This window comes from Monoraphidium neglectum, assembly GCF_000611645.1.
Source record: "Monoraphidium neglectum strain SAG 48.87 unplaced genomic scaffold scaffold00034, whole genome shotgun sequence".
In the NCBI taxonomy this organism is placed as follows: Eukaryota; Viridiplantae; Chlorophyta; class Chlorophyceae; order Sphaeropleales; family Selenastraceae; genus Monoraphidium; species Monoraphidium neglectum.
Window position 1 is genome coordinate 1 of NW_014013594.1, and position 13,004 is coordinate 13,004.

Consider the following 13,004-nt stretch of genomic DNA (forward strand, 5'->3'; position numbering starts at 1 on the left):
CTAAACCCTAAACTAGTGCTGGGGGGCTTTGATTTTGGGTTGATGCATATCATGGTGTGCATGATGTGCACAATTCTGAATTCTGGGGTTGGTTGCTGGGGGTTTGCACATGCTAGATGTCAGCACCCTGCCCCAACATGGCAGGGGAAGGCTCAGGGTGCTTATGGCAGCTGATGCAGGTGGTGTGGGACAGAGGGATGCAGCTTGCTGCTGAAAAGCTGGTAAGCATGACAACGATCGACTTGGAGAGGGTAGCCCCGCAAGCCAGCCCCCTCTTCCTTAATTTACGCGGGCGTCACAGCCTGCGTAGTCTCTCTCTCTCTCTCTCTCTCTCAGAGGGATGCAGCTGGGCAAGCAGTGGTGGGGGGGGCTGTGTTGATTGAGGGTTCAAATTAAACCCTAACCCACAACACAAGTGAGGGGGATTTGGTGCAGCCCTCCACAGTGCTTGCCCCACCTTGCCATCCATTGGGCAGGTCCCAGACACCCCCCAGACGACGCCCAACGCGTTTAAGGACCAGGTGGAATGTCTGCAGCCGCCAGAACTTGCTGCCCAGTCATACAAGGGTTCAGATCTAAACCCTAAACCCTAAACCCTAAACCCTAAACCCTAAACCCTACCCCCTCAAGTTTGATTCTAGCTGGGCACCAGCCAGCCACGTCAGCACAGGTGACCGTTGGGCTCCCAACTGCCAGCGGTTTGTTGGGTCCCTAAATGGTGCTTCCAACAAGGCATGACTGGTGGAAGGAGGTTGAGTGCAAGCAGTGGCAACAGTGGATTGACTCCTGCAGCTGCACACAGCCAGCCCAGGTCAGGATGTTGAGGGGAGTGGGGAATGGTGGTATCTCAACATCTGACCAAAGTAATTAGGTAGGCAGCTTCCCCATGACGTGTACTCCAACTCCCAGACGTTGGAAATCGATTCCACCCATGCCCCACATCCACTTTGCCTTGGCTGCTGCAAGTGATTACTGCCAGCCCAAGTCAGAAAGTTGAGGGGCGTGGGATTCAGTGGGCTCTCCACATTTGACCAAAGTGAATGGCTCAAATGGAAGCCAGTGACGTGTACTCCAACTCCCAAACGTCGCAAATCACTTCCACCCACGCCCTGGAGGTGGTTTGGGTCGCCCTCAAGGTGTTGTGCACTCCAGCCCAGGGCTGCAGCAACCACTGAGCATGCAGCTGTGAAGGCCCCTCACTCTTTTTGGCATGACGTCATGGTGAGTGATGACCCATCATAAGGTGATGTCAGCACCAGCCACCCATGACTAAAGGGTCACTGCAGCTGGCTGGATCCACCTCATCAAGGGCTGGCTGGTGCGGCTGGTGCCAGTGCACAACTGCAGGTGCAACAGTTCTCAGGTGTGCAGGGCTTGACATCAGCATGGTGTCACTTGGGCGGTGTCACTAGTGACCCCTGACCACGTGGGTGTGAAGTGGTGACGTCAGCATGACTGCAAGGGGGTGAACCCACGTACCCTGACCTGCCCAACTAGGTTATCAATTCCAACCCCAAACCCAACCCCGGACCCAGAACCCAGAACCCCGCAAACCAAACCCCAAAAATCTCAACCCAAAATCCTGCATCTGGTTACTTTGCTACTACGGTAGTGGGCCGTGGCCGGGACATGCCTCAAGCCCGTACTGCAACCCGAAGCAGTGGGTAGGACAGCCTTGGTCTGGGTCTGAGAGTCCCCCCGAAGGGTACCAATTAAAACTGCCTCTCAGTGTGTAGCCCTCCACACATATGGGGAAAGAGCAAACACAACCCTAGAGCATGAGACCTCAAGCATGGAGTGTGGGCATGACAAAGGTTGAACCAAAGAGCGAGACACACGACGCAAGCACTCATGTTGCTGTCTGTAATACATGCCCATCCAACAAAGCGGGCATGTGGGAATGATACGGGGGACATAAGTTACAGATTTGTTCACTGCTGAGGTTTTGTGCTAATTGCAACCTTGCCAGTGTTATCCCCATCGCCCACGATTGTCTGGCATGCCAGCCGCCACACGTCCGGCTTCTGCAGCAAGGATGCATTGTTGGATAGGTGGGCCGAGGTGCTTATGCAAGCTGTATCGCCAAGCTATGAGGCATACATGTCTGCAGGGGAATCACGGCAGAGTCAGGTGCATGAGCATGGCGACAGCTGAGTCGTCGAGCATGGCGATGAATAGCGCAGCTCACCCCTTTGAGCTTGCGGTCCTCTGTCGCCGTCCGCTCCGACAACAGGTCCGCGCCACCCTCCACCTGTGCACAATGTGCATGCGGCAAAACAACGCGCTGCGTTGGTACTGCACAAGCAGATGTGCACCTGTTCTACGTTGCGCGTAGCCTGCTTGCTGAGCCAGCAGCGACGCTGTCCAGGCGCGTCAACCCCTGCAACAATATCGCACCTTCACAATGCACGTGCCGCACTGGCCAGCACCGCCGCAGCTCCAGATCTTTCCCCACGTAGTGTACAAATCAATCTATGTGCGATGGCACCGGGAGCGTACAGCAGCATGTGAACATGCTTACCGGTGCACCTAGCAGCTGTGGCTGCAAGTCGTGCTCATGCACACATCAATGCCCGCTATTCTTGCAGCTTGCACAAATGCATGCGCACGTGGCCCACCACAGCTTTAAGAAAATCTCGTGTGCAGGCATGGCCGCCCCAGGCCACGTCGGCCAGTACCAAAAATGGGCTGCTGTTGGTGCCGCTCTACCCACGCACGCACCTTGTTCTCCAGCATAATAGCGCGCAACTGCTCGCCACTGGGGCTGGTCACCTCTGTGTTGGTTCCATCCTTATCAGTAATGAATGTGATGCTGATTGACGGCTCAGTGTCGCCCTCCTCTGCCGTGGACGCTGCCCGCCATGAGCGCCGCTGCAGCAGTGGCCGCGGCAGCAGCAGGGCCCGTGGCGCTCCAGAGGCAGGCGCCCGGCAGGCCGCAACGCAGGACGGCTTGCTGTGTCCGCTCAATGCGCCACGTGAATTCCAGGACGCGAGTTGGTGCACCATGACTATTTCCAGGATCACTTCGACGAGATTTGGAAGTCCTCAGGAATTGAACGGTACACATTTATTTGTAGCGTGAACGATTGAATCATGCATGGTGGGGGCCAGTCAAGTGAGGCCTGGTCCGCAGCTTCTGCCTATCGCATTTGCGCGAGGTTGCGGGCGCCCGGGGGACATTGTCATCTGACTCATATGTGCACCATGACTTCCACCTACAAGTTCAAGTTTAGAGGCGTTTCAGGACTGCAGTAGTCTCTCCTTTGACCCAAGTCGCCGCAAGACCCGAGGCTTGTGTCCTAGTTGTGACGTAGTGTTCTACGTTCAAGCGTTCACGATGACGACCACCACGCATACCCAGCTCTACTCCCACGCAGCGGAGCCGAAGCCCGTGCAGCAAAGGCGAGGGAAGGTGGGCCTTTCCGCGCGTAAGCGCATGATTGAATGATTGAAAGGTTCACAAGCACGATTTTGACTGTGCATGGCAATGCCAACGGTGCACCTTTGTAGCAGCAGCAGCGGTAGGCATCGCCGTGATGCTGTGCGCGACGCCGCTGTGTGACGCACCCTACCAAGCCCATTTTAATGCGTCTCAAACCCGCATATTTTGCAAACAACAGGCTTCTGGAGAGGATCCTCAGCAGCCAGAGCTCTTTCCATCCAACATTATGTTTGACCGACGTGTTGTGCGTGGCAACACATATGCAGCACGCGTGCTGCCAGCGGAGCCTGCCATTCTAGGCAGTGGCAGCAGCGGCGGCAAGGGCGTCAGCACAGGGTAAGGGCGGTGACATGAGGGGAAACGTGGCTGAACGCATGAGGGCAGCAAGTGCCTGCTGGCTCCTGCTTTCGGCCCACCTCACCCTTCGCGGCTGCTACCTTTGTCACAGTGCGCGCAGGACGGGTGGGGCGCAGGCATTTGCGAGGACATCGGCGACGCCAGAGCCTGTTCAGGGGCGACGCCACATGGATATTCAGACAGGTGGGCCGCCTCCCGGAGTCAGGCCTGGAAGTGGCCTTGGGTGGCTGCACGGGTGTGTGCAATAATGCTTTTGAAACAAATGAGTGTCTGTCACATATTGGTGTCGTGGTTGCGCAACACACCAATTTCGCCCCATCGTCCTGCGCGTGCAGATGTGTACCTGGAAGAACTGGCTGACACCGCACCTGAGGCTGACTGTGTCACGCAGACTGATGCATTCCTGGAGCGGCCCCCGACACCGACATTTGTGCCACGGAAGAGTGGTGTGGATTCTGCAACACAAATTGAGCAAGGTATGTATGATGTGCTGGTGACTTTCAGGGAGCTTTTGAGCAGTACGGGTAGTACTTATATGATGACCCGCACGGCTTTGACAGTGTGCTTCCACAACCACCAGCACCTGGCAGCCAACCCTGCTGCTGGTTCCCTGCAATGACCTGCAGGCGACCTGTTTGACTTTGACGTGGAAGTGGAGCCCATTCTGGAGGTCCTGGTGGGCAAGGTGTTGGAGCAGGGCCTGATGGAGGTGCTGCAGGAGGAGGAGCTCGCAGCCATGCGGCGCCACCAGGTGGGGGGGGCTAGGCACCGATCTGTTGCGGCCAGTGGTATACAAAATGTAAGCTTGCGCGTGTACTGCAAGCGCGTGCATGCATTAACGCCTACGTGCCCATAAGAGGGGATAATGTTTCTGTCCACCTCCCAGGCACACTTTGAGTCTGTCCGTGCGGCAGAGTTGATTGCGGCGCAGCGCCTCGAAGCGGCCGAGCGACGGAAGCTAGAGGAACGGGAGAGGAGGCTGCGGCAGGTGGGTGGGCTGCACCATTGAAGGTCCTTGGACCCGCAGAACATTGCTGCCGGCCGCAGTCTCATGATGAAAACTCAATTATACACAAGTGTTCAATACCGCGCATACAACTGAACACGACAGGAGCGGGAGCGGAAGGAGCGCGAGCGCGTGGTGCGGGCCAAGGTGGCGGCAAGTGCGTTTGCGCGGGGCTACCTGAATGGGATCGTCACCAGCGTCTTCCAGAACCTGCAGGATGCAGGTGAGGGTGAAGCCTTGCGGGAGGGGGGACTATGGCTGTGGTACAGGAGGCTGTCGCCAGCGCGTGATCGGTGCACTCAACAACACACCAACAAAAGGGGCAAGCCCGCTGTTTTGGACTGATCCTTGACGCCAACACCTTGCGCCCAGGCTTTTTTGTGGATCCAGTGGAGCGCGAGGTGGAGGAGCTTTTCATGCCCTGGCTGCAGGCGGCCGCTGTGCAGCACCTGGAGCGCACGAGGGCCGCACATGCGGTTGTGCAGCAGCTTGTCGAGGATGCAGTCGTGCTACGCGCGGAGGAGAAGGCAGCAGCAATCGCCGCCGCGGACGAGGAGGCAGCAGCAGCTGAGGCAGCGGCAAAGCTCGCTGTCGAGGCGGCAGCAAAGAAGGCAGCAGAGGAGTTGGCTGCCATTCGCAGCCGGGCGGCCTTCATCCTGGGCGAGATGCAGCCCCCGCTGGTGGACGAGGAGCAGGCTGCTCAGGCGCGTGCTGAGCTGCAGACACAGGCGCAGAGCAATGTGGACGCAGCTTGGGAGGCCGAGCGCGCTCGGGTAGGCGAGGCAAGGCGCGCCGAGCTGGAGGCGGAGGCAGCCGCAGCGTCTCAGCAGGTGCGGCGGATTCAAAGGGAGAGAGCTTGGTTGGGGTGTTGACGGGTGTGCAAAAATGCTGGCAGGTGCATCAGCTGCCCTTTGACACCTGTGCTAATTTTTGTGTGTCGCAACCTGCGCGTCTTTGCTACCACGCTGCTCAGGCTGCCGAAGACGATGATGCAGCGGGGGCCGGCGACACTGCTGACGTGGAGGCAGAGGTGGCTGCGGCCATGGAGGCAGTGGCCAAGCCAGAGCCCATGAAGGTCACTGATGCTGATGTGTTGAACGCCCTGATTGAAAAGGGCGTCATCACTAAAGAGGCGCTGATTCAGGCGCTGGCGGTGGCGGCCCTGTCCGCCGATGATGGCCAAGCAGAGGAGCCTGGACTCGTGTGAATGCAGTTATCTAATGCACGCAATGTTGTAGTCGTGTTTGGCCCAAACGGCAGATGGCCGCTGCTTGTGAATCAAATCAATTGTGGGTTTTATGGTTTCTGTCTGGCTGTGTTGCGGTGCCGGCTTCTTGCGTTGGTGGCTTTGGCCTTGAGATGGCCTCTGAGGGGTTGAAGGTCCTCCACCCCGCCCCCACCCCCAACGTTGCTGCTAATATGACGTCAGACCCTGGTGAGCCTCCTCCGCTCGCCCTGCGCAACAGAACATGCATAATTCAAGCAGCACGGAACCGAAATCTGGACACCCATTGCCAGGTCAATGCATGCAAACGATACATTATGCTAAGGGAGAAAAAGACACCCTGCGGACCCGAGACCAAGGCAAACATAGCGCCACAAAGACAGCAAAAGGTTATGAGCACTCCAGAACGAAAAGCGCACGCAAGATGCAGCGCCACCCCCACGCAACTTTGAGCCGCCAGGCCAACGCTGCCATACTGCGCAGCGAGCACAAGCACCAGCGGACACGCGATCCTCGGCACGTGCCGCAGAAGACATCGCCAAGGCCAGCCCTCCCAAGCTGCACTCGACCTCAAGCCTGGCATCGCTAGGGCGCAAAACACAAACCTCATGCCTGTCCGAGCGTACCCAGTGTTGTGCTCGGCGCCTGCCGCAGCCGCGCTGATCGCCATGCGCCAGCAGAGCGTGTCGGGCACACCGCTGTGCAACATGACGAGCCGAGAACCCGGGCATAGAGAAAGCCCCTTGGCCTGCACTTGCGGCATACAAGACTCTGCTGCATAGGCATCAGCCGAGGGGCGGCAGCTTGGGCGAAGGCACAGGGCCTGCTGCGCAAGGCCGGGACGCTGTTGCCCTGGAGTGTCGCATGGTGACATTGGTGACTGCGGCTCCGGGCAGGTGTTCAAGTGGCAGTGAGTTTGGTGATCAAATGTGCAAGACACCGTTGTGCTTGGCATCTACGCGTGCTGTTTTGGGCTCACTTTCTGCGCGAACTGGGACTGCCACCGAACACCAGAGCTGTGAGCTGCGGACACTTACTGTGAGCTCAAATCGCTGGGCGCCTTACGCACATATGTGTTTAAGTGCCTGCTGCACGAAGTATACCGAGCTACCTTCGCTTGCGGAGCGACGCAACATTGCATTGCGCGCGCTGCTGCGGCGGCTCATTGCTTGTGCTGTCCCTGCGCCGTTCGCTGCCACCGGCCCCCCCGCAGGCGACCGCTTGAGGTATCTCCAGAAGAGTTTGTTTCTCATTGCCAAGCCGCTAAGGCGCATCGGATGTGGCAGCGGCTAGCAGCTGAGCTGCTTCGCAGCAGCGGGTGATTTTCGCCTCCGCTCTACAAGCTCTGATTAGCAGCGTGTGGCCAGTAGGGCCTGCGCTAGGATGCCACCTGCCCTGCCGAGCGCAGCAGTATCAGCATTTAGGAGCCAAGGCAGCCTGCAGCAATTGAGTGATGTGGTGGCAGCCCTGCAATCACACCGCATCGGCACCCCAGAATTGGGCGCGGCCTTCCAGCAAGTGGCTACGCTGCTTGCGCGCTTCAAGATCGCCAGCTCAGGGCGGCAGCACCGGCAGCAGCAGCAGCAGCAGCAGCAGCAGCATGAGGGCATCAGGCACTCAGGAAGCTTGAAGGTGGAGGGCGCCGCAGCCGCCCAGCTCCTTCGCCGGCTGGAATCCCCGCTGCGGCAGCACGTGGGCCTCCTAGACACGAGGCAGGGTCTGTCTGTCCTGTCTGCATGGGCGCGCTGCCGGGTGTACTCCCCTCCGGCGGACCTGCTGGAGCGTGTGGCAGGAAGCATGCAGCGGCAACTGGACGAGAGCTTGGACACAGCGCAGGCCAGCGATGCGACCTACTTGCAGCTGGCAACAATTCAGGGCGCACCAGCTGCTGTGGAGGCCCCAACACAAGCCAGTGGCCGGCTACCCTCTTGGCAGCAGGTCTTCACGCCGCTTTCCGCCGCAGCGCATCGGTGTCGACCCAGAGCGGACATCAAAGACGTCAGCAGCGGCGGCAGCAGCAGCAGCAGCAGCAGCAGCAGCAGACATAGCAGCAGGGGCGCCGGCAGCTCGCGGCTCGCCGCCTCGCCGCCAAGGCCGCTGGCAATGGACGTGCTGGATACGGTTACAGCGGCGTCAGTGGCTCTCGGGTTTATTGCGGAGCACAGCCCCACCCACTCCCGTGTGGCACTTGCTTGGGCCGAGGGCGTTGGCGTCACAGCCTCCGCTCTGCTCCAGCAGCAGCTGGATACGAGCGGTTCCTCGTCCGCGGCGCACAGCAGATTCAGCAGTGATGTTGTCGACAGCCAATCCGCTTGGGACGAAATGAGGAACGGCGAACAAAGCAGCGGCAGCGACGGCAGCGGTGTTGGCGGCGGTGGCGGGGGCCTCCCCCAGGAAGGGCAGCCATGCTACGACACACTGCAGCACACGGTTGCTCTGCTGGCCTCCAGCAGCCGGCTGCCGCACACAGGTGTGCTCAAGCAGAGGCTGCTGCAGCCCCTGCTTCAGTCGCTGCTTCCCAGCATACACCAGCTGGACGTGACGCTCGTGATCCGCACACTGGAGGCGCTCGCAGGGATGGAGGAGGCCGGCAACTACAGAGCAGCAGCCGCGCGCGATCCAAGTGCCTCGCCAGCGGGCGCCACCCGGCAGCAGTCGCGCGGCGGCTTGAGCGGCGGCTTAGCGGCGGCCTCACGCGACGACGAGCTCAGGCGCCTGTTGCGCCGGGCAATCCGCCCAGCGTCTCTGCGGTTGAAAGAGCTGGCGCCGCAGCTGACGGCGCCCCAGGCGGCATCGGCTGTCAGTGCCCTGGCGCGCCTCTGCGGGTCGCACCACAGTTTTCCTGGAGACAACGTGGCCAGCATACTCTCCTGCGCGTCGCAGCCGCTGGTGGCCATCGGCGACGCCCTCGCCACGCGGCCCCTGTCAGACCGCGTTCCGCCCGCAGTGGCGACCAAATTGGCCGGGGCCTATGCACAGATGATGTGCAGCCACGTGCCCCTGTTTGAGCACCTGGCAGGTCAAGTCTTGGCTGCAGGACTGGACGCTCTGGTGCCGTCGCAAGTGGCGGCGCTGGCCTGGGCCTTTGCCGCTACCGGCACGGCTCACCCCGCCCTCATGGACCAGATCTCTGCCTGGGCGGTGCCACGAGTGCGCACGTTCGCGCCGCAGCAGCTGTGTTCTCTTCTGTGGGCATGCGCTGCGTTGGGCCACGACAACCCTGCATTGCTGGCAGAGGCGCAAGCCGCGGTCGCATCGTGGCCACTGCAGCAAATGCACTGGTCACTCATGAGCCAGCTGCTGCAGGTGCACACCCTCTATGGTCTGATGCACGCCCCAAGCTACCTGGACGGGTGGTCAGAGCAGTTGGACGACGGCACCGGCAGCAGCAGCAGCAGCAGCAGCAGCAGCAGCAGCAGCAGCAGCAGCAGCAGCAGCAGCAGGACCAGCGGCAGCGCTGGACAACAAGCAAGCGGTACCGGCAAGGAGGATGGCGGTGGCCGCCAAAGTCCCGGCAGCCAGCATACCCGTGGAACGGCAGCGCCGCTGTTTGCACTGCCGGCCGATGCTCTGCCCGGGATGTGGGCGGCAGTGTCGAGCAGCCGCGACCCAATGCTGATCACTGGGTTCCAGCAGGAGGTGGTCCATGCGCTGCGCGCCATGGGCCTGCCCGTGCACTGTGAGGTCAGCCTGCTACAGGGCGCTATCAGCGTCGATGCTGTGGCCATCTTTGAGGGCATCGCAGTGGCGGTGGAAGCGGAGGGCCCCTGGCACTACACCCGCAGCACCCCAAAGCGGCGAAACGGCAAAAGTGCGCTGCGCGACCGGCTGCTGGCGGCTGCGGGGATCCCGAATGTGCATGTCCCGTTGCACGTGTGGGTGCGCCTGCGTGAGGAGGAGCGCACAGATTTTCTTCGTTGGTCGCTTGAAGAGGCACGTGCGCGCCACAGGGCGGCCAGGAACACAGTGGCGGCGTGACGGCGGGCACCTGTGGCACCAGCCACGGCAGCACAACCACCAGCAGCAGCGGCAGCAGCAGCAGCAGCAGTGACAGGACTACAGTCATCAGCAGTCCTTAGTGCAGAGTTTTCAGTGCGGCAGGAACAGCTGCAGCGGCCCATAGGCAACAGTAATCTAAAAGAGTTGTCATCGCCTGGTGTTCGAGTTGATTTTGAGAACAGAGGGCGTCGGGGCATTACATCAAGTATGCGTTCACGGCACTGCTATGCGCCAAAGCACTGCTATGCGCCATGGCGTGGTGCTCACACCATCGGCGGCAATGCTACACACTGACAGCAGCGCAGGCGGCAGGCAGCGCAGCGGTCAACACGCGCCGGCAACATGCTCAGGTGCCTCCAAACATGCAGTTCGTTTGTGATCGCTCTTTTAATTGTGACATCGGTGTGTACAGTATGGCGACACCGAAGGCGCTCACAGTCGGGGGCCTGGGAGCGGCCCCCACTCTGGAGGACGTAGTCCGCGTTGCCGGCGGGCTGCAGGTCGCGTTAGACACCGCAGGTGCTGATAGGATCAAAAAGGAGTCGCCTCCGCCCAAGGCCTTTGAGCTAGAGCCAGATCGGGAGACCGCGGCTGTCCGCGGCGAGCTCCTGGCGAATCAGCATGCCAGGGCGGTCGTGTTCGCGCGCCTGCTATCGATCATGAACGGCAAGACTGGATGCAGGCTGCAGGTCGTCGATTTCCTCAAGCAGCTGCTCAACAGCGGCAGTGCGCTCGCGCTGCGCGCGGGCACAGAGGCAGAGCTCACCAACGCCCTGGCCGACGCCTGCAAGGGCGCAGGCGAGGGCGTCGATGCCGCAATGCAGGCGGCTGGCATCGATCAACCGCCGTCGCTGAGCGCAGCGGAGCGCGTTGTGCTCACAAGTGGCGGAAGCGCCACGGCCGGCATCGGGGCGCTCGCCGTGACGTGGGGGCGCGGCCTTATTGACGCCGCCACAGCTGTCGCGGCGCTGAGCTGCGAGGCGTATGGCGCGGCCACTAAGCCGTTTGACGCGGATGTGATGGAGGCGGGCGGCCACAAGGCGGCGGCCGCGGCGGCGGACCAGCTGCGTGGCCTGTTGGACGGCTCCAAGTGCACGGGCACCCGCAAGGGCGCCACCCAGCAGCAGCTAACCCTCTTCTCGGGCCTCCCGCAGGTGGGTGGGCGCTGCGATGGGGGAGCTCCACCGGGTGGCTGGCACATCGTCCACGGCCGCGGTGGCGACGAGGCCTGGAATGGGGACTGACAGCCTGCACGGAGTAGAGCTTTGCGGCCGCCCATTCCCGTGTCTGAGCAGGGGCGCAACGCGAAGGCATGCATTGCACTCACACCCCTCACAATCCCTGCCTGCTGTGCAGCTACTGGGCTCCGCCAGCGACGCGCTGTCTGCGGCCTATGCGGCGGTGCGCGCCGAGATCCAGAGCGGCGCCCTCGCGCCGGTCAAGGGCGGCGCCCCAGCCGGCGCGAGCCCCCTCCTGGCCTCCACGCTGGCAGACAGCGCCCGGGCCTTGCTGGCCCTCGCCTCTGCCAGCCTAGCGCGCGCACAGCTGCTGGCGGAGGCAGCGGTGCCCAGCCCTGTGGCCGCGCTGCAGCAGCTTGCCAACTCCGCAGCAGGGGGCCCGCTCGCTGCTGCACGCTCCCGCCTGGTGGCCGTGAGCTCTGCGCTTCTTGATGCAGCTGTGTCCCCAGTGGCGGCAGGGGAGGGAACGGCTGGGCAGCAGGGCCCTTTCGCAGCGCTCGCAGCAGACGCGGCAATCGCTGTGGCAGTGGAGGCCATAGCTGTTGAGGCCTTGGCTGCCCTGGCAGCCCTGCGCATCCAGCAGGTACGAAGGGAGAGGTGACGGGGCCATGCAACCCCTGCAGCCTGATACGCGCTGCTGCAGCTGCACTTGTCTGCATGCTGGCCTCGCCTCTTTGCCCTCCTTGAACCCAACCAAGGCACGTGTCAAGTACCCAGGTCAAACAGGCGGCTGGAACCCCCGACCCCCAACTCGTGCAGGGGCCTGAGCCCGCAGACGGAGCAGTGGTGGAGGCTGAGCAGCCAGGCGGGAGTGACAAGGCGGCTGTCAAGAAGAAGGCCAAGAAAGGGGCGGCGGCTGGGCCCGTGCCAGGCAAGGGCACGGCCATCGCACGTGCAGCCCTCGAGGCCACGGCCGCTGGCGACGGGTCAGCGGTGCTGCCGCTAGCAGAGGGTGGTGGCGGCCTGGCAGAGTCGTTTGAAGCTGGGGCGGCGGCTGTTCGGCTGGCGGGTGTCCTGGATCCCCGGGGTGGCGGCCTGGGGCGGCTGCTGGAGGAGCTGCGCGCTGTGGTGGAGGCCAACCAGGTGGGGGGCAACAGAGGCTCGTTGGGCGGGTGAGGTAGCCATGAGGCGTGAGTGCTCCGTAAGGGATCGTGGCATGCTAGCAAGCCTGCGCCTAGACCCCGAAGGATGAACAAGCGAGCATCGACATGCGCGCACATGAACAGATATCTGAAGCGCGCACGCGCGCGCCGACGCGCGCACACACACACATACACACGCATACACACACACACACACACATCGCACAAACACACACCATGTTTCCAGGCCCGCCGCAAGCCCAAAGTGGCCAAAGGGGCGCGCGACTTCCTGCCAGACCAGATGGCCATCAGGGAGGCGGCCTTTGGCTCTATCGCAGCTGTGTTCAAGCGCCACGGCGCCGTCAGCATCGACACCCCGGTGTTTGAGCTGCGGGAGACGCTGACCGGCAAGTATGGGGAGGACTCCAAGCTCATCTACGACCTCGCAGACCAGGTGAGGCCGCAGCTGCGCATCATGGGGCCAGATGGGCAGGGGCGCCGGCCGGCAGGCGTCTCGCAGGAGGGTGCCCACCAATCTTGGGGTGGCTGGCAAGTAAGACGCAGCTGCATAACTGTTCGCAATCTTGGCCGTCCAGCGCCCTATGCCTCACTCGTGACGTCGATTTTGTTCCCAACCTGCCCCCCCCCCCCCCCC

The 13,004-nt window shown here is 61.8% G+C and overlaps 2 protein-coding genes across 2 annotated transcripts in view; both read left to right on the forward strand.

The window, feature by feature from the left end:
• Positions 1-3,966: 3,966 nt before the first annotated feature.
• MNEG_0428 (Flagellar radial spoke protein 3) lies at positions 3,967-6,012 on the forward strand (the record flags this gene model as incomplete). Its single annotated transcript, XM_014051080.1, has 6 exons — positions 3,967-3,982; positions 4,426-4,550; positions 4,686-4,787; positions 4,911-5,028; positions 5,178-5,635; positions 5,779-6,012. 6 exons carry the CDS (start codon positions 3,967-3,969, stop codon positions 6,010-6,012), a joined length of 1,053 nt encoding a protein of 350 aa, XP_013906534.1.
• Positions 6,013-10,688: 4,676 nt separating this feature from the next.
• Positions 10,689-13,004, forward strand: part of MNEG_0429 (histidyl-tRNA synthetase) — a gene marked incomplete at both ends in the record, with an annotated part of 8,229 nt that continues 5,913 nt past the window's right edge. Inside the window, 4 exons of the mRNA XM_014051081.1 lie at positions 10,689-11,183; positions 11,386-11,850; positions 12,027-12,350; positions 12,597-12,803. Of these exons, the coding sequence (XP_013906535.1) occupies positions 10,689-11,183; positions 11,386-11,850; positions 12,027-12,350; positions 12,597-12,803 (1,491 nt within the window). The remainder of the gene's footprint in view (positions 11,184-11,385; positions 11,851-12,026; positions 12,351-12,596; positions 12,804-13,004) is intronic.